General features: G+C 45.5%; 1 protein-coding gene across 2 annotated transcripts; it reads right to left on the bottom strand.

Annotated features, from left to right (window-relative positions):
* Window positions 1-403: 403 nt before the first annotated feature.
* SMYD1 (SET and MYND domain containing 1) lies at window positions 404-27235 on the bottom strand. Of its 2 annotated transcripts, XM_075752768.1 has the most exons (10): window positions 26831-27235; window positions 16731-16907; window positions 15833-16046; window positions 14012-14142; window positions 11940-11978; window positions 8817-9009; window positions 5351-5443; window positions 4007-4170; window positions 2292-2460; window positions 404-828 (listed from the first exon to the last, which is right to left on the bottom strand). In XM_075752768.1, the coding sequence occupies exons 1-10, from the start codon at window positions 26965-26967 to the stop codon at window positions 670-672; spliced, it is 1476 nt and encodes a 491-aa protein (XP_075608883.1). In that variant the 5' UTR covers window positions 26968-27235; the 3' UTR covers window positions 404-669. The 2 variants fall into 2 exon arrangements, with proteins under 2 accessions (XP_075608883.1, XP_075608884.1); XM_075752769.1 differs by lacking the exon at window positions 11940-11978 and having other exon boundaries at window positions 26831-27111.
* Between the last annotated feature and the right edge of the window lie 213 nt (window positions 27236-27448).

The following is a 27448-nucleotide window of genomic DNA, read 5'->3' as shown; positions in this document are numbered from 1 at the left end:
CCCATCTGCTGCCATTGCTGCATTTTCTGATTTTTAACTAAAGAGACTAATTTAGCCTAATTAATTTATCCTGATGTAGGAACTCTACTTAACCAAACTTGCAAAGTGCCCACAGTTTGATGTTGCACCTGTGACAGCTGCAGAATCATTTTTCATCAGTTTTTCATCAGAAAAATGCCACTTTACACAAAACACTTTCTTTATGGAACCAGCTTACCACTGCTACTGTCCCTTGATCAACCACCCATGGACTTCACTGGAAAGAAATGATGATCACAAGGAAGTGATGGGAGAAAAAACACTTAGGAAAGAATGAATTAAAATTTAACCAAGGACTTCAGGATCAAGACTTATGTAGAGAGAAACAGGCTTCCAATGAGGATGCAAATAATTTTATAATAGATTTTTTTTTTGCTTTGATTTTTAATGCTAGTGGTAGAAAAAGGATGTTGTTCCTGCCAAGATCTCTTCTGGTTTTAGCTCTCAGAAGATTTTTCAGGACTCTTCCCCCAGCAGGTCCATGTTGTCAGACTGGTGCCACTGGAAACACTCCTTATGGATATGTCACATTCCTATATATCTCCTATATATCTCCAAACACATTCCTGTGTTTGGAGATGCCACAAGTGATGTTATCCCACAGGCATGAATTTGTGTCAATCTTGGGGTTTATTCCTTCTTGTGGAAGAGGCTTGGTGAGGTCTCATTGCTTGGTTCAGGCATGACTTGAATCTTTTGGTTTTTGAGGGCAGCTTCCCTCATCTTGTAATACACAAACTCATTCTGCTGGAACATGCGCAGCTCCATCTCTGTCTGGACACGCATTACCTGAGGGACACAACAGGTTACAAAACCTGTGACACAGGAGATCTCAAAGCAAGTAAATAATGCACTGCCTAAAAATGAGGACTGTCCTTCGGGGGTGTCCTAGGCCATGTAATTATTGATGCAACTCAATCTAGGTGATACTCCAGCAAGACCAAATTTGACTGGACACAGATATCCAGTTACTTTCTCAAACTTGGTTACTGTGAAGATGAAGAAGCATCAGCCCTTCCTGCACCCAGCTCTTCCGCAGGCTGCTGGGAAGCCTCACACTCCCAAACCTGATGCAGAACCTAGAGGCAATGCTGTGCAGAGCCAGGGAGCTCATCCACACCCTGGGCCTGACCCTTGGTATGACCCATCACCAGGGTGGGGGTCACCTCATGGGGGACCAGGCAGGAGAGGTGGAGGGGGCTGCTCAGCCCTTCTTTGACAACATCACAGTTGCAACCCCTGCAACCCAGGATTCACCGTGAGCAGTCATTCCTAGTGCTGCATTATGGTAGAGACTCAGAAGGTATTTTAGGAAATCTTTTTACGCCTGTCTACAAGTTTATTCAACCCTTGGTTTAGAAGCAGAGAAATAAGCATGTGTCATATATCCACTATTTTCTCTCTGAAGTAAGTGGGAAGGGAGATACAGAAATGGAGGTGCTGGGATCTCTCCCTCTGATATATATAGGCAAGCAGTCAACAGACAGGTTGGCTTTAGGTACTAGATATTCATTTTTCTGATGATATAAAATTGTACTAATAAAGGTTATAGCTCTGCTATAACAAAGACTAAGACACCAATAAAGGATTCATTTCATATCATGTAATTATTTTGGTTAATAAAGGAGGATGCTGTAAGGCCAACAGGTCACATCAGGTGAGTTAAAGGCTAAAGAAATGATGGATCCCCAGCTGTAATCGTAAATAGTTCATCACAGCTGAGCAGATGTCATTCCCTGGGATCTGCAGCTCTTGACCCTAAACTAGGAAATACACCTATCAGTCATTTGAGAGAAAATACATTGCAGCTCAGAAGGACTGGGGAGTAGTAAATAAAGAATGGATACCGATAAAGGAAATAAGTTGGTAAGCTGAGAACATCCACCACACATAATTTGATACAGTCAAATTGTAATGCCATCCATCCAAGAGCAGCGAAATCAGGCTGTTTGAAGAATGGGAGGCTCTGTCCTTGGGCATAGCAGTTTTACAGAAGATTCAGGGACTCAGTGGCCATTTTTAGTGGATGCCTTGGTGCAGGATAAAAGCTATTTTACAGGATGAAAATTTCCCATGAGAAAGGCCATGCATTTCCCAGCAGACTGTAATGTAATTTAGATAAAACCACAGCACTAGGAAGAAGCAGTCAGTACTTGATCCATCTGTCAGCTCTTACGGATGGATTGTTTCTACAGCTTGAATGTAATTTTTCCTAGACAGACAGCAAAGACAACACAGAGGATGACACCTACCTCCAGGTCTTTGGTAATTGGGTGGGAAGGTCCATGGGTTATCAGGAGAATGGCATAGGCTTTACAGATCAAGCCATGCCCAGCTTCAATGAGACCAGCATGCCAGTGAGTCACTCCTGCACGCATCACAGCCATCCCCAGCTGTGCATTGTTGGGATGGTATAGTTTCCTGGAAAAACATTGAGTAATTTTAGTTCAGGAAAGATCTGGGTTTCCAAATGTTTGTCAGTGACATGACATGTTTGCCAAAGAGCAGACTGTTTACTCAAGTGAAGATCCTATTGCATTCAGTGCCACTGAAACGTGCAGCCCTGCTTAGAAAGGGGAAGGCATGTTACACAAGTACACGAGTTATACAAGGACATGAGTTGTTGTGAAAGAGGATGAACAACCTGCGACTGGGGAAAGCTGGACACCTGGGTTGGAAAATGTCAGGCTCTGTCATTCCACATTATTTTGACACAATCAAAACCGAGATCTGACCCTACAGCCCAGAAGGCACCAACTTAATTTCAGATCCTTAATGAAGTGCCTAAATTGAGAATGCAACAACCAGCAGCTTCTCATTCAATGTGGGGAGAGAAACAGGTGGTTCCAAAAATTCCAGAAATGTTCATCTCACCCACTGGAGATGCATCCTTGCCTCCAGGGACTGTAAGATCACTCCCCTACAGTCACTACCCATGGTGGGAAAAATGAAAACTGGCCTCTACATCCAACATTAGAAGCTTGGGCAGAGTTAGAAGCTGCTTTGATTTACCCGAAAACCTGCCTTTAGGGGCTTCGTTGGCATATTGAATTGGCAGATCTTAAAGCAAGGAAGGAAATTACTGCAGTCCACACTCTGGACTGAGAAACTGAGGAACAGGCAGGGCAAGCAGTTTTCTCTGTGTCATTCAATTAGCTCAGTGCCAGGGCTGGGACATGAAGTGGCTTGTCAGGCTTGCAAGCCAGGGTGGTCACCCCTCTGAAAAAGAACAAAATATCAGAGGCCTTTTGGGGTAGAAGTGACCAAAAAGACAAGTAATGGGTATGACATGCTCTCAGTAGGAGGGTGAACAAGATGACAAAATGGGCTTTTCTCTCTTCTGCTCTCTACGGTTTCCCTTACTTTTTTTTTTCCTAATTAATACTCATCAGTTCTGTAGTAAAACCTCAGTAATAATAAAATATATCATTTTTACGGTGAGGTTTGCCCTGGATCTATGTGAACTAAGCCTGAATTTCTTCGTTCTCACTGAGCTTTTACCACAGGACTTGTGCATACTACTTAGCCAAGACAAAAATCCAGGTATTATTCATGAGTGAGGGGATATCTTGAGTGACAGCCATTTGACACCATTTTTCTTTTCTCTGCAGCTCCCCCTTCCTGCAGAGTGCAAGGAATAGACCATCTCCTGCAGTGACAGCATCTCTGTCCTGCACCCAGGCTCTGTGTCTTGCTACCAGTGCAACCCTGAGATGCTTCTGAGACAAAATGAAGAGTCTAATGAAAGACGTACCCAAACCATAGTTGCAGTTTTAGTAAATCAAGGTTATTTGGGAGCTCTTGTGCATTTAGGAAGGGGTCTCTCTCTGTCTGGTGCTATAACCAGGTCCCTATCTGAATCCCAGCACCGCTGCCCTGATGGAAGCAGACTAAGAAAATTATTCCTGTAACACCCTGCCTGACATTGCATAACCAGAGAGCTGCCAAAAATAGGGCACAGACATACAGGTAGCCGTCCACCATCCTCTTGGCATAGTCAGCTGCTTCCTCAAACATCTGGAGGTAGGAGAGCACCTCGGATGCAATGCTGAGGATTCTCAGGAGGTAGATGTTCGTGTCCGCCAGCACAGGCTCCTGTTTCTTCAGGCACTCGCGGCAGAGCTTCACAACCTGCGCCCAGGGGAAGCAGGGAGAGGAAGGGAAAGTCAGAGCACCTTTGGCCTTGAAGCTACCACATTAAAGACCTGTGGGTTGCATGGTCCATACCAGTCCTAGAGGTCAAGTCAGCCTCCATGAAGGTTGGGGAAGATAGCATATGCTTTTATTTGTTGAGAAACATCAGCCTAGCAAAATAATTGGTGCTCAGATCTTCCTCTCTCAGGGTTACATTCATAAAACTGGTGAGGAAAAAGTGATGTCTATTGTTCAGGAGAATGTTGGCTTTTATCAGAGACCAAGTGCCAACAGGACTCTTATACCCCAATACCATCCACCCAACCTCCTACAAGCACTTGATGTAATGAATGCTCGTAATGACCCCATGGGTTGGAGACACGCAGCTGCACTGTCCCATGCCTGTCTGCTCGGCTGTGTCATGGCTGCACCTAGCCATGACCCAACATCCAGATCTCTGCTCTGGTGGGCTTCAGCCTTTTCCCAAAGTAACTTCAAACTGATAGGATGTTGCTCAACCTGGAGCGTTTCCCTGAAGCTGTTACACTCTGAAGAGAACACTTAAATATTTCCTGGGCCAGCAAAAGAGGGAGAAAGGAAGAAGTTACTTGAGCTCTCTCACCCTTTTGACCCAAGCTCCAGGTGGGAGGTGGGTCTCCCACATCACACACCCATTTTCAGCACCCAACAAATGAGCAACACACATAAGCCAGGAGGTGAAGAGAAGATCAACACAGGCAAACACAGCCCACAGTTCAATGTTTGTGGCAAGTCTCCTGGCTGTCCTGTCCCCCTCGCAAACCCACTGGCGTCCTTTTTGTGAAGCTTCCTGGCAGGGATGACTCATTACACTTGCCCTGTAACTCATGTTTTTTGCCCCTTGGTTCAACACCTGTGCCAATCAGAGGTGCTGGAAGCCACTTACATCTCCTTGTATCATCACTACAAAGAGACCAAGTTGGGATGTTGTCTCAAACATGGTCATGCTTTACAGAGGGCAGAAAGCAGTGTCAGCTTTTGCAATTTGAGCTGCCAAGAGGGCAGGGAACATGAGAGGATATTCAGATTACAACAACTAGGGTTTGTTTCATCCTTAAATCATTGACGTAGAGAGGGACAAGACCTGCTTTCCCTGGCAATGCATATACAGTGAGAGAGCAAAAGTACTGAGACTCACTTCGTGGTAAAGTCCCTCCATACGGGCCTTGTTAATCTTCTCCAGCGTGTCCTTGGAGAACTGGGTGACTTCCTTCACCATCTCTGCAGAGGGCTGGGGACAATATTAGGAAAACCAGTGAGGAAAACCAGTGAGGAAAACAGCCTGACACATACCAAAACACTCTGGTTGAAGGGATGCTTGTTCCCTTTTGGGAACCCAAATCAGCTCAGTGAGATGCTTCCCACATCACTCGCTACCTTCCTAGCACTGGCTGTATATCCCAGTGTGCCTCCTCAGACCTGCCCAAGACTGAGCTGAAATGGTCCTGCTACCAAGTTGAAAGGTGAAGCTCCTGCTGACTTCAGCAAGAGCATTGCTCATCAGGGTCATGGTCATGTACCTCTGGCACGCATGCATAACTGGGTTCCTCGACTCTTCCCCCCACTTCTCTCCTCTCGAAAAGGGACATAATTCATCCTGCAACTGGGAGGTCTCACAAGATACCAAAGAGGCCATGAAAGCCACCAGTTGGTGTGTATCAGGGGCTCCTAGTGAAACTGCTTGAGAGAAATGAGGTCCCTGAAAGGGAGATGGGTGGAAAAGATAGGAAAGATCACTGAATTTTACCTACTCTAAGAATTGCCGTCATTAGGTCCAAACACCATAAGATGGTTGACCTCTGATTTCAGCTGCACCCAAAGACAGAAATGTGTTTTCCCACACATCTCAAAGAAGTTTGGATTTCACCATGTATTTGAAGGCATGATGCACATCTAGGCATGCCTGACAAAAGACTAACTAGTTCCTAATCAGCTGCCTCCTCTCCCTTCATATAATGGTGAAATATAACATTATGATATCCAGCGCCATCATTCATCCAGTATCATCATTCACCTTCCACTTTTCTGAGCCTTTCAAATTTGCCTTTTCAAATTATTCTAGCTATCATGACCTTGCTTTTTTAAAATGGGAAATCTGAAATCAGCTCACAATCTCCTGACTTCAGGAGATTGCAGGAAGAGGCTGGTCTGGAGACACACAATAGATCAGAGCACAGGCATGTGCCTAGCAGCCAGGCAAGACCTCTGGGTGTGGATCAAAAGCAGAGACCCAACGTTGCAATGAAGGATGCAAAGATTTGGAGTCAGGATTGTCTTTTTCCCACATGTGGTCAATTAGATTTTTGAGGAATCTGTGAAATTCAGCTAGCTAGGGAAAGCTCTTGAAAGTTTAGCGTGGAAGAAAAACCAGAAGGTTTTCAGAGCCACATACCCCCCATCTATTTATGGATAGAAATGTATGTCTTATGATTTATTATTCTATATTATTAGACTGAAGCTATCATGGCTAATCAGATTTTGGCAGCTGTTTGAGCAGCATGCAGGGTGTCCTACTGCACAGGACACTTTCAAAGGTAACGTTAACATCAGTGCAAATCATACCACTGTTCTGTCTGAGTAAAGACTCCCAGAATAGGTACTTTAACCAGCACTTCCACAGCAGCTTTGTCTAATAAAAATCCTCTCTTGCATTTCCTAGACCCCTAAGCCTGTTGCCATTATAAACAATGGGAACTTTGCTACTATTTGGAAGGGGTGAAGGACTGGAGGTTGGAGCGGCTGTTGAGGATGTAAGCTGTCAATCTTGCATATATTCATAGTGCTTTTTCCACGCAGCTGTGAGTGTTGCTGCTCTCAGGCAAGTGAGCCTGAATTCAGAAAATGCGATACAGCTGGCAGCGAGCAGACATGCTCTGTGAGTGAGGTCAGTCTGGGAACTTATTGTCTGTGGATGGAGTGTATTTTTAATAGCTGAAATCATGCACCTTGCATAGTTACAGGCTTTTTCTATACAAGCACTTCAGATTGTGGAGGTCATTTACCCAAAAGTGCGTGTCTTCCCACTGCATGGTGCAGAAAATCTCTGATGCTTATGAAAAGCGGATGGTGCATCTCACTGTTCGGTCAAGGCTTGACAGCTGAGACTTTTATGCCATCCACTGGAGGAGGTGTTCGAAAATACTTCTACAGCAAGTCAGACTAAAATGCTTCTGCATCAGAGGACTGAGGCTTTGGGACAGCTTTACTTTAGAAGGAGGGAGTTTCACTAGTCAGGATTAGCTTTAAGATGAAGCTTGATAATTTAGTAAAGGTCTTTTGCACTAGTGGGGAACCCAACAAGAAAAGGGTTTTGTCTGTCCCTGTGTCCTACTTCCCATAGGAGCTTCCTGATACCAGTTTGATCCTGTTTCTCCAAATCTTGCTCAAAGAGAGACTTTTGTTCTGCAATATCCAGCCTTTCCTGACCACCACCTGTATGAAAGAAAACTCATGGGACTGAGCTTGGCTTTCTGGTGACTGTGCTGAGCTGGAGGCTGAGGGTTTTGTACTCGTTCCCAGGAAGATGCAGCTCCATGGGCCTCTCCTCGTGGCAGTGCTAGTGTGAGAGGTCATGGTTCCTCATCCCACCTTTGCTGTTTCATCCTGCCCCACGTCAGCCCCTGAGCTGTGCTGGCTGGTTCATTACGTGACTGTTCAATAGTACCAATCAATGACTTGATGATACATTAAAATGCTCTTCACTTATACAATTTGTAAAGCTTGCAGGAGTAGAAATCCCCTAAGCTAACACTGTCACAGAGGACAAAAACTATAAGCAATTATATCCTTGCGCAGAGGAACTAAAATGAAACTCTTAGACCTACCAGTATGCTCATAAACTGGAGCTGCTGGCCAAGCAACACATCCCACTGCTGACAGCAAGACACAGCCTTACACCCTCCCACTGAATTACTTGTGAAACCTCCAAGAAAAACACAGATTACTTAAAATTGAATGGTCAAACATGTTAATTCTTCACAGTTAGTCTGCCCACAGCAACCATGCAGAAATGTCAAGCGATGGTACAAATTCCATGTGACAGGCCTTCACAAGGAGGGACTGGAAGTTCAGACTTCCCACCTTCCTTGAACCAGTGTGATGGTACACGTTTTACAAACCATACAGCTTCAGCAGCACTGGTGAGTCCTGTCACCATGAATCACCTGCTATGCATTTTCCTTTCTGCTGCTCAAAACTTTGATTCCCTTTCAGTTCCTCAAAAAACCCCACAACTACAATCTAAATGCCAGCATTTTTCTCAGCTCTAGACTTAATTTTCCAAAATTTTAGCATTCTGCCTGTTGATGGACTGTTAGGTTAGAGTTAAAGGCAACTTTTGTGGGCTTTTTTAAATGAAAAACTGCATGTATGTTGCATAATAGGGATTAAACTGGCCTTGCATGGTGGGCTTGAATTGGTGTCATGCTCGATCAAGGTTCAGTTCTGTTCTCATTTTTCACATTGGTCAGTCAGGCTTCTGCCAAAATCTGACCGCGTTGCTATTTAGAAATGTCCCCAGGCTGAAGAACCACAGAGACCCACAGATGCCTTGGTGGAGGGGACGCAGACACCTCTGGGTTTGGACACAGCAGGACAAACCATACCTTGCTTTCCCCCGCCTTCACCGCCAGCATCAGGTCATCCTTGATCTTTTTCTTGCAGTGTTCGCAGGCGCAGTCGAAGTAATACTGCTTCTTCAGCTGCTTCCGCCGCTCCTCGCTCACGTTGAGGAAATCCACGTAGGAAACAGTCAGCTCGTCCCCTGGAGAAATCTTGCTCAGTGCCCGTAGCTCGATCCTGAGTGCAAAGGAGATGAGATGTGGACTTGGAGAAACAGCAGAAGCAAAGGTGCAACCATAGAGCCATCAAAGACAAATCCTGTGACCTGCCCCTGCCTCGCAGAGCTGAGCTCTTGCCCCAAGGTACTGCTTTAGCTCTTCAGGGAGGCAACGCAGAGACGGGCAGCAGTCTGGTTAACTGAATACAGAGTAAAAACATGGTCACACCAGTCTCTCCTGCCCCTCTGCAAGTCCCTGGCAGGGATACATTAGGGTCTGAGCTACAGACAGATTAAGGCTCCATTACTTTATCTAGATGGGAGCTGAACCTAGACATAAAGTTTTATTATGTCACAGGGGATCTTGCCAGAAGAAAACCATGAGATCAGAAATACCCAACAAGCCTTGAAAAATGCTGAGTTTGGACTTTGGGTCTTTTTTTTAAGTACTGTTTTGCATGCTACCCACATATCCCTGGCTAGTGTCCCAGATCCCGAGCCATGCTGCTTTCGGTATCGTTTTCACTCTGCAACGTTAAGACACATTCCCTCTGGGTGCTGGGTAAGAGATGCCCTCACCCTGTCCATGCATCTCTACATAAAGGTTTAGAAACAATTCTCTGGAAATAGTCTATTTTTATATAGCCCATTTGATCTGATATTGCTAATATTAAACACAGGGAAATCACCGGTCTCTCTTACTAAACCAAAATCCACAGCAAATCCTTAATGACAGGCTTTTGGAAAACCAGATCTTTGCACCTGCCTTTCTCTCATGTCTTTCCCTGCAAAATGTCTGAAATACCATGCACACTTAAAACTATTCCCTCGCTCTTTCATTCTACACACTAAATCTCCCAGTTACTCTGGGCCATCACTCAATCGTGGGGGCTGGGCAGTCACAACTGCCTGAAGAATTTGGCCAGAGTGGGAAAAACCTCCATCAAATACCAATTGCAAGGTGATGCTTCTGTACCCATCTACTCCCCCATCTACTAGTGATTCTACCCACGGTTAGAGATAATTCACTTGAGACCAGTGACCTTGGGCTGTCTGCTCAGACCAGTTAGATGATTAAACGTATTTTTGCAGCTAGGCATACTTACAGGTTATCAAAATGAAGCCAGTCCCATGGTCTGAGCTCCCACCCTACCATCGCACTACAGTGTGGTACGTCAGTCCTGGGACTCCCTCACCACGGGCAGCGTATGCCTCGATCGTCCTCCTGCTGAGCTCAGCAGCGTGTTTGATGTACACGCCTGCTACAGGATGGATCTGGGGGGGACCTGCTGGTCCGTCCTGGACACGACGGGCTTTAGATGGGACCCAATCAAGTTCTCACCAAATGCATAGGTGGCATAGAACCCAAAGGTCTCACCAGGTGTATTAAAAATAAGTCTTTTGGGGAGGACATGAGTTTTTCTGACATGACTTTTTCTGTGTGATCATACTTCTGCAAAGGGATTGTAATTCCCTTGTAATTCCCATTAGAAGCTCTCAGCACCAAGGGTGTAGCTCTGAGCCTTTCAGCTGTGCTAAAGCTGCCGTGAAAACTACTCCCTGAGGCTGGTCTTGACCTTCTCTGGGTGTTAGATCATATCAACAGCATATTTCATACAAAATTTATTGCTAAACATGCCATCATCACAAAGGGCAGCTATTAGTCATATCACAACCATGGGAAAATGCCAGCCAGAGAAAGGTATAACTCACTACCCCAGGAGAAAGTGCATGAAAAAGAGCAATTCCAACCAGAAAGGTTTACACACATAAACATTCCTGTTCAGACTTAATGGGATCCTTGTTAAAGTGAGTCATGCAACCAGAGAAGCAAAATCAAGCCTCTGACTTTTATGATGCCCCTGATAGCCTAAGCACCATAGGTATATTTTAAGCAGCCGTCCCTTGTGCAGAAGGGATTGATAGCGTTTGGGATAAGCCTGGAAACACATGGCATATTTTAAATGCTATAGTTAAAGAGACACTGTCAGCTGAGAGCACCCCACTGAGCTTGTCCCGTGCTCTTTCCCCAGACTCTGCCCCAAGCCCCAAGGACCTTGAGAGACACATGCACAGGCACAGTGAGTGCCCAATAGCTCAAAACTCAAATTGCCCCCAAATAGCACCTCTAAGCAGAAGTGAAATGCATTTGCCTATTTTTATGGTCCTATCTATAATGCACTGAGTGAGCGTCAATAGTGAAGAAGAGCACTTCAAAAGTATTTCACGTCTTATTTGAGGAAATTGTGTGTTTGCTTGAAATCAAAGTTTAAGGACAACAGTGTCCCTTTAACAGGACTGACTATAATATACTGAGCACAGTGAGCTAAGCAGAGAACTTCTCTTTTTTTTCATACATTTTAGCAATTTCTTTATTTTCGATCAGGTAACAGTGGCATCATTAAAAGGTAAAACATTAATCAGGTATTATGATGAAAAAGGATGAAACCTACATCTCATGGTATTGCTACTGTAGTCAACGCATTCAACGGGCACAATTTGTTGCAGAAGAAACGTGGACTATTTAGTATGTCAGTAATGCAATCATTTCTCATCTCCTAATACGCAAGGTTTTATTTTGGGCTGTACAAGATTAGCAAGACCTTGTTCTGACTTTCATGCTCTTGCCGTAGTCAGGGGAGGAGAAATGAGAAGTGGAGAGGGGAAATACTGACAGGGAGGAAGCCAAGGGAGAGGGTGGGAAGGTAGGGGGGGAAATTTGTTGTGGGGGAAACAGTCACAGTATTACCACTATCGTTTTAATTTACTACAAAATGCAGAGTTAAGTGAGGTTTGGGTTTAGTGGGGCTTTACACGCGGGAGGAGTTCAGAAAACAAGGAAAGTGAAATTTGCTGCAAACAGGGAGCCCCTCGGGCTGTTTGCAGCTTTTCCATTAAACATGGGGCATGAGGGGTACAGGGAAGGATTATGCTTTCAAGACCGACCCACCTCATCTGTGTGTGGAACATTGATTTTACAGCCTCATGACTGAAAGACAAAACAAACATCTGCAGTTTACACAGGTACAAGTACAACAAAAAAAGATTGGGAACATGGTGTAGAGCATTGGGACATCATCCTGACAGGGGACAAGAGGGTTCCTGGTGCCTGGCTCATGTCTTGCTGCATGTAGAGCTTCACTTTTGCTATGCAGCTGTCATAACCGAATCACCCATCGCTGGGCCACAGTGGATGTGGGAGAGAGCTGTCGTGGTATTGTGATTTTAGGAGTGGTCTCGGCCAGGGGATGAGCAAAACCTGCTGCTGCTGTTTGGTAGGTGCAATAGGATTAGTTATCCTGCACAGAAATGTCTCCACCGACATCAGTAGCCATGCTCTCTAAAACACAGCTTGAAATGGAAATCAGACTGGGATATCAGCAAGGACTGTGCTCTGTGTGATGAGTTTAGTGGGTCCTCAAGTCCAGCATTGTGCCCTGAGTGCTGACAGAGAGCTCAGTTCCCACAACAGGGGCTTATCACCAAGTTTCCATAGAAAGACAAGAAACCTTCATCATTTACCTGGCCAATTGTACCACACAACCACATGGTCAAGGTTTAAAGTCAGTAACAGGATACGTGTGGGAACTTCGACAAGCTGCCAGGCAAAAAAACCCGCCATTCCTCTACTTACCACCCAGAAATTCAGACTTTGGGGTTGCTGTCACTGCTAGTTACCTCCTCCCCTTCCCAGGCTGGTTGGAGAGGCTCTCCATCATCCCACTATGGATCTGATCCAGGGCAATTGGCACAGACTCCAATCTGACTTTGGATCAGACCCTATTTCCCACCAAGGTAATCACCCTAATGCAGTTTTGTTTTCTCTTTGCTCGTTTACCAGCTGCTTGATAAACACTGGCATAGTTTTATCAGGTAAAACCAGCAGCAAGAACGGGAGTGCACAAGCAACGTGTTAAAGAAGAGGAGTGGGGCTGGGAGGGGGCTAACTTATAGCACTAAAGTTTGGTGAACATGGCAATTTGTAAAATCTTAAGACCTAGTGGAAAAATTGGATGAAATATTGCGGCTGTGCAGGTTTTTGCAAGCAGTTGCCCACAGTTAATGTCTTGCACACGATGCAACTTGCTGGATCAGCAGCAGTTTATACCTGTTCTGGCCTGGGAGGAGGCTGGGAAGGGCAGAGCATCCCTCCCGTGGGCTGCCCCAAACACTGAGAGCAGAGGCCTCCACTCCCAGCTCTGCTGAAACATCCCTGCATTTCTCACTTAATCTCTTTGCATCTCACACGTCCCACAGAAGTTTTCTTACACAACTTGGGTGGGAATGGGGAATGCCCAGCAGCTTAGGGCATCCTGCACTCGCACATGACTCGGTTTGCAGAGTCATTACAATCCCATTGCTAAAGAGTTAATCAGTGATTAATAGAGGTGGTACACTCTCACAAAGATGAGGGTTGTGTTAGGAATGGTTATACACGCATCAGCAGATAGTGCTACACAGCTGATTGCAACCTTCGGTTACGAGAAACTCTTGGACTGTGGACTAAGTATAATCGTTCATAGAATCATAGAACAGTTTGGGTTGGAAGGGACCTTCAAGACCATCTAGTTCCAACGCCCCTGACATGGGCAGGGACACCCTCCACTAGACCAGGTTGCTCAAAGCCCTATAACCTTAATTGCTCCTTAACTATTTATAAATAAAGCCTCAATATAAGGAGTGATCTAGGCAGCTGCTTAGCACTTTATCTGCTTATTTTGAGTCTGGTTTCAAAACTCATAGAAACCAGGGAAAAATTCTTTGCTGGTTCATTGGATTTGGGGTCAAATCTTGTGTAATTGTTTAGTGTATCAGACAATAATTTTTAAAATAACAATAATGAGAGAGAAAATAGTTCCTCTTTAGAAAGAAAATCCTGATATTTATTTTCTGAGCTAGAGAAAGAAACAAAAATGAATAGATTTTCTGGGGCAGGGATCTGACACTGTGGGGTTAGCAGAATCTGCTGAGTTGCCCATTAGGATGCATCCCCACTGCAACCCAGGAAGGAAATCCACTCACTTGCCGTTGTTGAAGATGACGGTACAGTTGGGCCAGCAGTCATGGTTGGCCTGGCAGAGGTTGGGGAAGATTCCCACACCCACAGCCTGCAGTCCTCTTTGGTCACTGAGGGTAAAGCCATTGCAGCTGATCTAGTCCCAAAACATAGGCAGGAAGAAGCATTAAAAGAGAAAAAGCTGAACTCAGCTACATTCAGGCTTTCTCAGTTCCTGCTGATGCTTTAGAAGAGGTTTTTCCCTAGCATCCCACCTTCAAACTTTAGGGAGAAAGGAGTGCCTACAAGATTATTGCAGAAGGTAACTGCAGAAACATCATCTTTAGCTGGGATAAAACGTCAGAAGAGAGCAATCCAGGAATCGTACAGATGGACCAACTCAGAGCAAAGCTGAGTAAATGCTGCAGAATATTTGCTGTTGATATTCATTTGGGATGTCTAAGATAAATTTGGTTTGACCATGCATTGGTTTCCTTATATTCGCTTCCTGCAAATAATTCAGAAAAAGGTCACAGGAAAATGAATTTGAGGCAATTCAAGCAAAGCCTAGACAGAAAGCAAAGTTCACGCTTATTAAAACAGGTATCAGTTAGAAATTAACCTTGAGACCTGCATTCAACCTGGTCACGTTTGCTGGGTGGCCCACCAAGCTTATAAAAAACAATTACTACTGTTGTTATCAGTCCCAGACAGTTTTCAGAATTACTACTTTTGGGTGACATATACACCAAGAATAAATTATTACGCTTTTCTATATGGAACATTATTATCACATATGAACGGAACAGTTTTTAGTCACAAATATAAAGAAAGGAAATATTTGCAAAGAGAAAATGCAATAGGATATACCTAAGGAAATAATTAACTTGGCTGCTAATTATTTTACTCTGTTAATAGTTTTATTTCCTTTCTTAACTGATTCTGTGCTTTATCTGTACTTCCTTACTTCTGCGCGGGCAACCTATGTCGGTCACTAGTACATAGGTCTCCCTTTGCGGGGTGGGTACGAAAGGATGCTGTGCCAGGGCTGGCAAAGCCGACTTCTCCGACGCACCAGCCATCAGCAGAGGTGTGAGCAGAGCGTGTGTCTCGTCTCGGCTCACCCTGGCCCCTTTGGCAGTGTTGTTAGCCCAGGGGTTGGTGCACCTGGGATACACCAACTTGTACCAGGGCTGGGGGCAGAGCAGCTCAGCCTGAACTGGCTTCTGGGAATTTCCCTCTCTGCTACACTGAGAACAAAAATTCGCAGTTAACAAGTTAGTAATGGATATTATTAAATATTTTAAGTATATTTTACCTATTTTAAGTATATTTTACCTATTTTTATTATATATAAGTATATATATTTATAATATACATGTAAAAACCTAATGCACCCAATATATAACAGGCATTAATGTATACACTAAACCAGATCTGCTATATTCAAATATAGTCTAAGTATATTTACTAAAAATATACTTAAATAGAGTTTCTCAGCTCTCCCAGGTGCAGAGAGATGCCCAGCAGGACTTGTGACGACAATGCAGCACCTACAGTTGAGCGAGCTGCTTGCCTGCATGTTTAGACAGATAAAATGTTTCAGACCTTGCCCTTGCCGTGCCCCAGTTTCCCAGTGTCAGTGCAGAAGCGATGCGGATAGGGAATGGGCAGTACTCAAATCACCTGAAGCAAATGCCGGTCTCAGCTATCCCAATCACTTACAGACTCTTAAGGGCAAGAGAGGGATGAACTCAGCCATCCTCAACTCAGGCCAGTTGGAGACTTACTCTGGGAAGCTGGCAGTAAAAGCAGACCCCATTTGCTGTCCCACCCCTCCAACATACCACTCCAAATATGTGGGAGATGTACTGCATGCCAAACTGCTGGCTCTGGGGCGGCCAAAACTCGAGGAAGCTCTCCACGTCAGCTTGGAGCTCCTTCTTCTCCTCCTCACCAAAGCTGTCCACGTGGTTCTGCAGGTCATCGATGGAGACCAGGCAGCCCTCTGCCAGTCCACTGCCTTCCCTCTCTATCTTCCACATGATGCGGGCAGCCAGCCTGGCCAGGAGAGAGCCCCAGATGTTAACACCACCAACAACCACTGCAAGGACGATGCAGTGGGAACATTGAAAGGACATCAAAATTCATTTCATCGTGTGCAGACAGACAGACCAAGACAGGCTCAGCATCAGATGGCTGATGGCTGGTCACCACCCATGTGCTTTTGAAGGAAAGGGAGATGCAGAGTTTTGCCCCAGCACCTATGTTCTCATCTGGAGAAGTGCTACAGTCCCCCCAGGTTCCCAGCCCTCCACAACAACTCTCATTTCCTTGGAGATTCCTCTCATTTTCTTATGACAGAGCCAGGATGTGAAGCCAAATCAATGTATCCTTCGATCAGTGAGTCCATCCCCTCTTCCACTTTTCCACCTACTCCCCACTTTCCCACACCTCCTAAGCCACCCCGGGTGGGTTTGCCTCACCACGTTCAGCTGCAGTAGAGTTTTTGAGGTCCAGCACCAAAAATAAAAGCAGGACCACAACCCCCTCACAGCCCAGATGCTCCTCCAGGTCCCCATCACCTCAGCTCAGGGACGCTTCTGGCCTTTCCCAAACCATCTCCCACCACCACCCTGTCCAAATCAGGCCACCCAGCTCTTCCTTGCCACCCTCCAGAGGGATGCCCTGTCCTCTCCCACTGTCCCCAGGCTGCTGGCTCAGCCCCTGGGGTCCAGCTCTCACCTGATGTTTTCGGTGGGTGCCTTGCCATGCTTCTTGATGGCGGAACACTCATTTTTGTGGTTCAGCCAAGCTGCCCTCTGGCAGGTCCGGTCGCAGTAGTAGGCAAACTTGCATTGGCCGCAGCGGTGGAGCCTCTCCTGCCGTTTGAAGCAGGTGTGGCAGATGAGGTGTGTCAGGCTGGAAGGACAGAAAGACCCCTTGGCTCATACCTGGGTGAAGGGCCAGCTCCAAGGGTTCTGCCAGCTTTGTGTCCCTGGGCTCCCCACACCCACTAAGGATGGACACCCTGAGATTTTTTGGGAGGACAGAGAAACAGCCCACCCAGCTTAATCCTTCTGCCCTTGCCCAGCGCTGTTGCTTTTCTGTTTGGCCACGCCAAAGAGACAAATATTTTGTTTAAAGGAGGACAGCAATAAAGCATTCCCCAGCCCTCAGCCCTCTTGTCTGCAGCTCATCTGCTCTTCCTCAGCACCGCTGCTGCTAACAGGACTTTCAGTCTGTTTTCTTTTTCTGTCTGCCCCGTGCTGAAGCACCAGCCACCGATGTGCGAGCAGAAAGCATATGCCTAATGAGTCTGTAGCTTCAGAGAGCACCAAGAAGAATGTGCAGGCAAAGAGCCAGCCTGAGATCTTCACCTGCCTGCAAAGCCTCTGAGTTTTGCTCAAGTGAAACCCCTCCTGAGCACTAAGGCTTTCCTGGACCCCGCATGGGCCACCAACAAGCCCAAGAAACTTAGGAGAACATTGGGCAAGAGGGGCCAAATGGGAGCATGGCTCTAAGCCATTCTAACTGCTCTCCTAAGCTTTCCTTAGGCACAGGCACACTGTGGGGATAAAAATATACATCAGAAATGCTCTGCTAGTGAGCAGACCAGAGGTGTATCACAATGAAGGAGACCGATAGATCAAAGTGGTTGCGTAGGAAAACCCTGTGTTTGTACTGCTTGAAACCAAGATATGTTTCTATGGATTAAAAAGCAGATTTGCTTGTCACTTTTTTTGCCACTGGGCCAAAGATGTAGCTGTACTGGGCACATTGCATTTGGCAATTGTGGCATTGTGTTGGAAATCACAAGACGAAACCAAGAAAACTGCCTCCTTCAAGGTAGATCTCATCACAGAGTCGTTTATGTCTTCTCCTCCTTCCTTCGGTCGCGGTACATGTCTCCTGGCTGTCCACCGTCAGCAGATCGCAGCACAGAGCCCCAGACCAGGTGGGCTGGGGGTTCTCCTTGTCCCAGCGATTCCAGGCAGACACTTACCATGGATTAGTGAAGGTCTGAGAGACGAGGGCAGGCTTCCAGCCATTCAGCAGGCCCCCAAGCACAAATGCTGAGGTACAAATGGATTTTCAGCTGCCCAGGGATGGACAAGGAACACCAAACAGCTGAAGACAGAGGAAAGATGAACTTTCAAGAGCTCACAGGAGCACTGGCTGGGGTAGGACATGGGGTGGGCTGGCTGTAATGCCAAGCTTAGGGAGAAGTACTTGCATTTATGATTGCTGTAAGATTTTATTAATAAATCTAGGGGAACTTTCATCTTCACAAGGCTGGTATGTTGCTGAGCTGAGAACATCAATGATTTACTGCTGGTCAGTGGCCCAGAATATGCCACCCGTGAAGGTGTTGTTAAACATTACAGGTAATGAGCATGGTGCCTGATGTGCGGATGTGGTCTGCTCTCAGGGCATGAAGTCGTCACCTTGGTCTGCCGTCAGCTTTAGCACTGTGCTCTTTAGGCCACTTAAAGCCTTCCTGCAGATGGACTACTGATGAAGATTTCTCCTCCAAATCCAAAAGCCTGACATGTCTTTCTCTGGTGCCAGCAGGAGTAAGTGCTGCCCACCGGCTATTCCTGCTTCTGGCTCTGCAGTTTAGCTATTTGAGAGGTTACTGAGTTAGTTAGAGGGTGACAGGATAACTGGGAAACACCTTCCAAAAGGAGCAGGTTGCTTCTTCAGGCAGGGTTCAAAACAGGATTTCCAAGAAGCATCCTACAATTGTATGTCTGTAACTATAACCCAGGCCGGGGGAGGAATGTATCAGAGGATACTGCTGAAGAAGTCTAACCTCATGTCCTCTCTCCAAGAGTGTCTGGGGTCCCAGACCAAGGGGAAACGTCCCCCACGTGCCCAGCTGCTTGCTCCTAGGACTTAATTCATTGGGAAGGAGAGGGAGACACTTTGGTCTCCTGCCCAAACAACTTTGGGACTTTCCCCTTGCTGTTAGAGAAGGCTTTTCACTGCCTGATTTGGTGCCCCCAGCTGTCTGCTTCTCCGAGCAACTGCCCACTTTATTTCTGCCTCCAGCCAGGCTCCACAGTACGGGAGAATTTAAATTCCCATCACTTAGACACTGCTGGTCCCAGGAGGGAGGTTCTCCTCTCTGCAAAAAGCTCACTGACCACAGAGGCTTCATTACCAAGGGAACATTATCATCGCCCACAGCCCCTAGTGGGGAAACTGAGGCACAAGGAAACAAAAAATGTCTTGCAGATCACACAAGGAGGCTGTGTCACAGGTGGGAATCAGACCCACAGGCCCAGCGTCCCCAGCCCCAAGACTGTCCTGCTTCTCCACTATCCAGATATATAAAACCCCATATGTATCCATATTTATATCTATCACAGTACACTTAAAATATACTTTTGTTCCTCTGGCACTACTGCGTGAGCTGTTGACACAATCCACCCGGCGCCTTGGCTCTTGCAGGATTAAGAGGGCCATTGATTTAAAGCAGAGGGCCATTGATTTAAAGCAAGATGACGTGCAGCAGACAAAACCCCATGTGAAAATAAGGTTTGGAAAATGACAGTGAGCAGTGCTGGAGGAAGCCTGACGCAAGGTAAGCAGCCAGGATGAGGCAGGGGAGAGCACGTGTCCAGGAAGGGGGATGCAGCCAGCTCCATTAAGTCAAATGAAAGAGCTGGTAGCTGGTGAGAAATGCGAGGCTGTGCTCTGTCAGCTGTCAAGTCAGGGGGGGTAGAGAGGTGCAAGAGAGATTACACTCCTTGTAAGGCAAAGGAGAGCCAGAGAGCTGATAAAACCTGCGTGGTTATGTTGTGCCGGGCAGCACGGGGAGATAACTCGCACAGGGAATGGGGGTCTCTCCTGCCTCCTGAGTGCTCCTGAGTCAGAAAGCGAAAAGGCAATTAAAGAAGTTTCCCTTCCCTGTAAAGAGGAGTGACAGGTTGGAGGAGAATACGTTGCAGCAAAACCCAAGTCCTCAAACAGAGGCTTTTCTCTCCCCAGTTCCCTCTCTGAGAACAGAAAAATACTGACATGTTAGCTTTGCATTTTGCATTTTATTGCATAAGGTGTCCAGAGTTTCCAAAGCAATGTCAACTGGTGGAACTTACTGCCAGCCCAGGAAAGTCCTCATTTCTAAGGAGATGCAGAAATGCACAAAAACATGTTATACGAGACTTCCCGAGGAGGTGAAGGAACAGTTCTTGTGGTATTGAAACTGCAGACATAACTGGTAGGTATATGAAATACCGCATTTCTCACAAAACCCTTGCGGGATCCTCCCTGCTCAGCAATGGTCTCAAAGAAGACTGGATTTATTGATAACGTGCGTTACCAGGACTCCACAGGGCTGGAGGTTTGAACCCTCAGAGACTCAGTGCTCAGCTTCCCTTGCTTTAACACAGGGACAATACAACTGCTTTCTGCTGTGTCTATGTGCACCATGGCCTCTGCTGTGATCTCTGGCCACTCATTCATTGCCATCTTCCACATAGTGAGAACTTCTTTTTTCCCTCCTGCCCCAAAGCAAGATCTTCATTAGCACAGTGATGTTTCCAGCCTGTCAAAGCCTTGCCAGGTCAGCGATTTAGGACTGACTTGGAAGGCAGGTGCCACTGACCAACTCACTAAATTACTTTCTTGGGAGACTCAGGTTTCCTTGGCGTCTCATTCAAGCATCAACCGAGCTGAACTCTCAGGGCCTCATGAGCTCTGATGTTATGTAGATGAGACACACAACTACTACTAATCCTGGATGTAGCTACAGTCACAAAAGCAATAATTCAATGTCCCAGCCAACAAATGCAAGAGGTGACAGAGCACTGTCAACTAAACCATGGCTCCTGCAAGCACGGCTCTCAGTGAAAGCAGAAGAAGCAAATAGCTCTTGTGACTGCTTGGATTGGATTCAGATGGATTAAGATCTGTTGGACCTGCCAGGACAGAGGGCTGAGCACTGCTATAGGAAATATATTAACCTCATCTCTGAGACATGCACAACTCAAACATCTGCCAACCATTTCCCATCCAGCACCCACAGCATCTCATTCACTGATCTGGAAAAGCCAGGTGAGATGGCTATAGTGCAAAGGAATAGAGGAGGATTTCACTGAATAGCTAATGGACACAGTGAGATGCTCACAAACTATTTAACACGTGTTTATCCCACTCTGTACATCACAGATGACACACACAAATGACCTAACTTACACCTAAGTCCACTTGATTCATATTTATTATTGGCTGGCTAAGCACCTCTCTCCTCAATGTCCTGCAGAGGACAGCATAAGAATAGCCTAAGATGTAGGCAAAGTCCACTTGGCTGTCAAAGCAGAGGCTGTAACACTTCATTAAACACAACAGCCTAAGGAAATGCACCTACTCTTTCAGCACTGCAAAGAAAAGGGAGGTAGTCAATAGCTGACTTCTACTGAGGATACCTATAACGGTGAATTATTAGCACCAGAACAGTTTCGGTCCTTTAAAAAAGGGGATTGGAACGTAATACTTTTATCTTTAAAATGTCAGGGAAGACACATCCTAGTTTGTCTGATTTGAGTGGAGGATTTATTTTAGACTACTTTTAGACTATTTCATATTTAATCTTTCATTACAAGCTTTCTCAGCCTCTTTTTAAAGAGGGGTGTGTGTGTGGTTTCCTTCAAAAAAGCTAGGGTTTCTCCCAGATTTTATTTAAGCTTTTGAACAAATGAGATAATAACAAAAAAATCAAACCCCAGAAAATTTTAAACAATGTGAATACGATCACATTAGCTCTCAGTTGTTATTGGTATCAACTCAAAGAATTTGCTTCCATAATCTTTTCAGAGTCATACTGTTACGGAAAATTTTGCATTTCTTATATCCCTAGGTCACCCCAGCTACAACAATGGAGTTCCCCATATTTCTCTTGGAAATGCTCTTGGGCCTGCTCCATACATCAAAAAGGAGTGCAAGAATTGCATGATCTCAGGTTTTTAGCAATTTGCAGATCACTCATCAAGCAGATCTTCAGGTGATCTTGGCTTTCTACCACACGACACTGTTTACCTTGACTACTGTCTCTCAAACTCCACTGGTTAAAGAGCAAACCTTCTCTTGATGAAGGTTGATAGAGATATATCAGGCATCCCCATGCCCGTAGGAAATGCAAACTCTTACAGGTTTGAGAGCCAACTGACATGCCAGAGGAGAAGGTCACATACTGTACATTGAGCCCAGGCAATGGGAATGCCATCATCCTGGAGGCCACTATGAGGAAAGGAGACCTGGGATCTTGAAAGAGAAAGTGAAGGGGAGGGAAGGATTAAACCCCAGCATGTAAGCAGAGCACTAGAGAAAGCTTCAGTTAGAGGTAATGCCAATGGGGAATGCACAGGGGCTTTGTAAAATGAAAAATGACCCAACAAAGGCAAAGAATTCCATGAGAAGATATATTTCCAACCTTCTGCATCTATTTTAGGGCAAAGTGGGCCTCACACTGGTGTTTTCTGAGTGCTATTTCAGCTGATAACAGCAAGGCTGATTCAAACACAGATCAGAGTGTGTCTGCACTTTATCCAAACAGCAAAATACTGGAGACCACACTGAGTTCTGCACCCCCCTTCAATCAGTGTTCGCTGTCTCCCTAAACAGCCTGCTGTTGTTCAGGTGGAAGTAACAGGCTTGATGCAGGAGTCAACACCAGGTAACCACTATGTTAAGCAAAAGGTTATAGAATCATAGAATCAGCGAATGGTTTGGGTTGGAAAGGACCTTTAAAGGTCATCTAGTCCAACCCTCCTGCAATGAGCAGGGTTAGCCTTGTGAGTCATACCCTGGCCTTAAAATCTAAGAAACCATGAGCTGGATGATGTTTATAGGAACCTTCTTTAGCTTAATTTTGAGTTTTGGACTAAAAGTCTCTGGCACTGACTATGAAACTGCTGCTCAGATGACCACCATTGGGTTGAAAAGTACAAGCCCTCCCCAGCCTTCATGACTTCAGGGTCCCTGTGACCTTCAGGGGCTTCCAGGGTAGGAAACAGTCTGCAAATTTAGACTTCTACAGGTGTCTAAGTAGAGATCCCAGCAAAACACTCAGTGGGATCTAGAAAGCCATTCAGCTCACCAAGGTAGGTGTCTGTGTTCGGTGCACATTATAGTGCTTCATTGACTATAACAGACACTGAGGACTGGATTCGCTTGCCTGGACATAGGAGCCTAGTGTTATTTTAGGCACTGCAGGGACACCCATCTGGCCTTAGAAGCGTCCTGATTCTCATAAATCCTGTTTTGTACCTGTCAGCCCTAAGAGGATGTCTCAGACACCCTGGGGCATCTCAAATGACATTAAACACCTATGCCAACTGAATCCTGCCCTTAGCTCTGCGCAAACACTCATCACAGACCTTAGTTTTGGGTGTCTTAATTTGCAGGCTGAGTCCCAAAGCGTATTGCTGGACAAGCCATCACAATCACCCCGTAGATTGGTCCAGTTAAATTGATGGGTCTTACTTGTTCAGAGTATGATGGCTGATTATAGAGTTCTGTCAAAGAAAACATTTCTCCTTTTCCTGGCAAAATAAAATTCTCAACACCTCCTCAAACTCAGCCTCCTATTGAAAGCCAGACCTTCATACAGTGCAGGTGGGTGACAGCCTCAGGCAATTCCTCACATTACTTTGGCAATTTCTCACATTAATATATAGCAAAGAGCCTTTGCATCATTTAAGCCCAAAGCATAGTATACCCACACTTTCTGCTGTGAGCACCTAACACCGGGTGCCAAGAGTAGTTCTTCAGGCTCCCTAGATTCCTGTTCAGTCGGAATAAAGAAGTTTGTTCTTCCAATAGTTTCTCAGAGTATGAAAGGTAGGTTTCTGCTATGCAACAGCCCTATGGAAGGGTTTCTCACTTACACACCTGAAGTTAAACACCCATAGCAGGTAACGCAGATTTTTCATTTCATAATTATTGTTTTTCACCAGGTTGAATGATGATCAGCTTTCATGGGGCTCCCCTGTTTCTGAACCGTAACGCCTCCCATCTCTTGACAGCTGGCACAAACACAAGCTGCTTTCTGTCCTGTACCATGACCAAACCAAGAAAATTGTGATTTATGTCTGAAGAGCAGCTCCTACTAATGTGAAAAAGAGACCTCCGCTTCGCCGGCTGCAAAGTACAGACCAACTTTTCCAAGTACTCTGCACTCTAGTGCTTCTATGGTGGCCTTTATATACAAATAGGGTTCTGTGGAAAAACTGGTCACCTATTCGGTAGGACCTGAGTTGAAAAATTAAACCTACCACTCACTCGTATTGGAATCCCCTTTCCACAGTACACATATACATTGCTTTCAGCAAGAGATGAAGTTGCTGAGTGGAATTAGGATGATGGACTCAGGACTTTGGGTTTCCCAATGCAGGGTGAAATCCTTTTTAATAGTGTAGGCTTAACACCAGTTTTAGGACCTATAAATGTTTGTTTGTGGGCATGGAAAAACACATGCCTCTTCATTGGACTCTTCATCCATGTAGAGGTGACAGCAGTTCTTTCAGGGCAAAACCAGCCACCATGGCCTAGGATGAATTTATTCTTGCAGGTCATACAACGATCCAGGCTACCCTTCTTTGATAGCAATCAATACCCTGGAACAGCAGTAGAAGGTACCCTCAAAACCAAAGCCATATATGTGTTTCACAAGAAAACACACATATTTCCATTATATCTCAGGTCCAGGTTATCCCCTGCCAACCACTAACCAACAAGCATTTAGTTGGCACTGCCCGCTTTGGAGATTTTGGGAATGCATTTCACCACTGACGTATATAAAGATCTTTGGGATGACACATGCTACGGGAGGGTAAGAGTTTATTATTGCATAGCAGCATGAAGAATGAGCAGAGAGATAAAATGACTGAAGTCATCCCCATCCTCTGCAGCTGCAGAGAAAGGATGTGTTTGCCTTACCCCCTTGCTGCTCAATGTCTGGATCTGCCCTCTGGGAGCTAAACAAACTCAGCCTGGGGAGGGAAAGAAGCACATCTCTCCCCATCCAAGGTTTTCAGTTGGAAATCTAAGCAGACACAGTGTGCAGCCTAAGAGCTGATGTGGTCATAGTTTCTCCCCTTACCTCACATTGCACAAGCGACATTTGAAAACGCAGTGAAGTAGTAGCTCTTCAATGTGGGCTGCTCTACTCGATGCATGATTTCACATAGAAGAAAAAAAATTCTCAACCAACTATCAAAAGGTAAAATGTTTTCAATGGCTTAAAAGATAATTAGTATTTTTAATAAGGCAGATGGGACAAATCATTGTGCGTGGGCACTTTTAAATCAAAAACAGTATCACAGCAAGATTCAAGCAAGATACAAAAGCTAAAAGGACATGTCAAGGAGAGATGGTTTTGTCACTAACTACTGTAATTGAACTCAGGGTTAAGAATTCAAGAACTTAACGTTTTAAAATAAAAAATGACATAATGACATTTTTAATGTAAGCTCTTGCAGTGACAAAATAAAAACTAAGAAGTGTCATTGCTGCTATTGTAAAGGTTCATAAACATGTTCACCCACTGACAGCATAAGGGCAAAGAAAAAGTGAATGAAAGACACAAAAAAACTTATTTCCTGCTCTGTCCTTTTAATCCCCAATTCTCTGCTATTGCCAGATCCCACAGTAGCACGAATCAGCTTCAGCTACAAGATGATGGGGATTAAAACAGCAGCATGAGCTCTGCTTGCGTCCCAGACTGTATTAGCAGAGTTGATTCAATCAGGAAAAGCTCAGCTAGGCAGAATCACTCATTGCCCTATTTAGTGTGCAGAACATTCACTAAAGTCACTGGCAGTTTGGGGCAAAAAAAATCAGTCTCAGGACTCACCATGGCACCCTTGAAGAATGCTCACGAATTTCCTAAGCCAAGAATGAAACCTTCAGCTGACATCTAGCTCTTCGGCTAAAAAGCCTGGGCCAAATTCTGTTCTTAGTGCATTATAAGTCTGAACAAATTCCACTCATGTCTGAGGCTTTATTCTAGATTTATCCCATGGAAGATTAACATAGAAATTGGTTCTTTGTGTCTTTTAGCTTTCAGTGTATTTAAGTGAATCTTCCACTGATTTGAAGGGCAATAGTGGGCACCTACCAGCCACACTGGCAGCGCAGGTTGATGGAAAAGTCGTTTGTCCTTGAAACAAGCAGCAGAAAAGAAAAATGCATTTGCACCAGAATTCAGTTTCTGGCTACATCAGTGTCAACAAAAGTTTAAAACTTGTCTTGTGCAAGAGTGAAAACAGAAACTTGTCTCCAGTTAACTCAGCTAGCTGTAAATATAAAATCACTTTAACAGAAACAACATCACTCACAGACCCCCACTAGCTTCTAGTTTGAAGGCAGTGGAGATGAAGCTGTGTGTACAGCTGGGAGGTGGTACATGTGAGCAGAGCACAACGTAACTCACTTTTATCATGCATTATACATTGGAGGCTTCAGCAAAGGCAGTGATCACTGTACCTGAATTACATTTACTCCTGGCAGTTCACAGGAGCGTAACATGGGTCCGCTTTTATGAAGCATCGAATACATGCAACTTTCACTGCATCTGGTAAAAGCTGACAGCACTGAACACCTTGCAAGATCACATCGTGAAAATAGATTGTGCCACATTAAAAGTAAAAAAGCTGATCTGAGCCCTGGGAAGCACATTCACTGTAAGCTGTGAATGTGTCTTTACCCAAGTGCTTCTGACTTCCCTTCACACCCTTCTCTGACGCTATCCAGACGCTTTCAAACTTACCCGCCCGGCCAGATGAAATTTTGCATCGAGATGACATTCAGTCTGTGTTTTACAAGTGCTTTTCTCTTACCTATCAAAAACAACGGCTGCGTAGGCTGGCTCTGCAAAGATGACATCCCCGGGCAAGAATTCCTTCTGCGCTTTCAAGCCCCTGCCTTTGCCTTCAGACGTGAACACTTCGACTGACTCCATTCCCCCTTTGGTCATCCCAAGGGACCCCAAAGCTCGAGAGGGGAGTATCTCAGAGCGAGCCAAATCTCCCGTCACTCCTGTCAACTTCGACTTGCCACAAGACCACACTTATAAAAGGGCTGGCCTCCCCCCACCCCCAGCCACACCGTTTCCCATAGGAGGGCGAAGGGGTGGGAGCAGGAGAGGCAGGAGGCGAAGATCCTCTGCGCAATATCGCCAACCTACGCAGGGAAGGCACGGGGCTGGGACTTCTGCTTCATTAGGAAACCCCTCTCCAAAAACCACGTTTGGAATTGTTTCTCCCAGCCACAAGCAGCTGTATATGTTAGAACTCGGATTAATTTATACTCTCCCATTGGAGAGAGAATGTATTCTCTTTGCAGGGTATTTTTAGCAATCACATGTCTCTGTCTCTCAGGAAGCAACAGCTGAGACAGTGGGACAGGGAGGGCTGGTATGCATATTTCTGACCCCTGCCACTGTCATCTGGCTTTTT

This window comes from Balearica regulorum, chromosome 4, assembly GCF_011004875.1.
Source record: "Balearica regulorum gibbericeps isolate bBalReg1 chromosome 4, bBalReg1.pri, whole genome shotgun sequence".
Classification (NCBI taxonomy): domain Eukaryota; kingdom Metazoa; phylum Chordata; class Aves; order Gruiformes; family Gruidae; genus Balearica; species Balearica regulorum.
The sequence above is the reverse complement of the archived record's forward strand: the minus strand, read 5'-3'. Positions and strand labels throughout refer to the sequence as shown.

What these genes read in the sequence shown, in the direction of transcription:
- SMYD1 (XM_075752768.1), bottom strand. Translation starts at nt 26,967, where the DNA reads ATGACCAAAGGGGGAATGGAGTCAGTCGAAGTGTTCACGTCTGAAGGC. An exon ending in GCACCCACCGAAAACATCAG is followed by an intron (nt 16,047 to 16,730) that starts GTGAGAGCTGGA and finishes TCTCCTGGCCAG; the next exon opens with GCTGGCTGCCCGCATCATGT. An exon ending in AGGATGGTGGACGGCTACCT is followed by an intron (nt 2,461 to 4,006) that starts GTATGTCTGTGC and finishes ATGTTTTTCCAG; the next exon opens with GAAACTATACCATCCCAACA.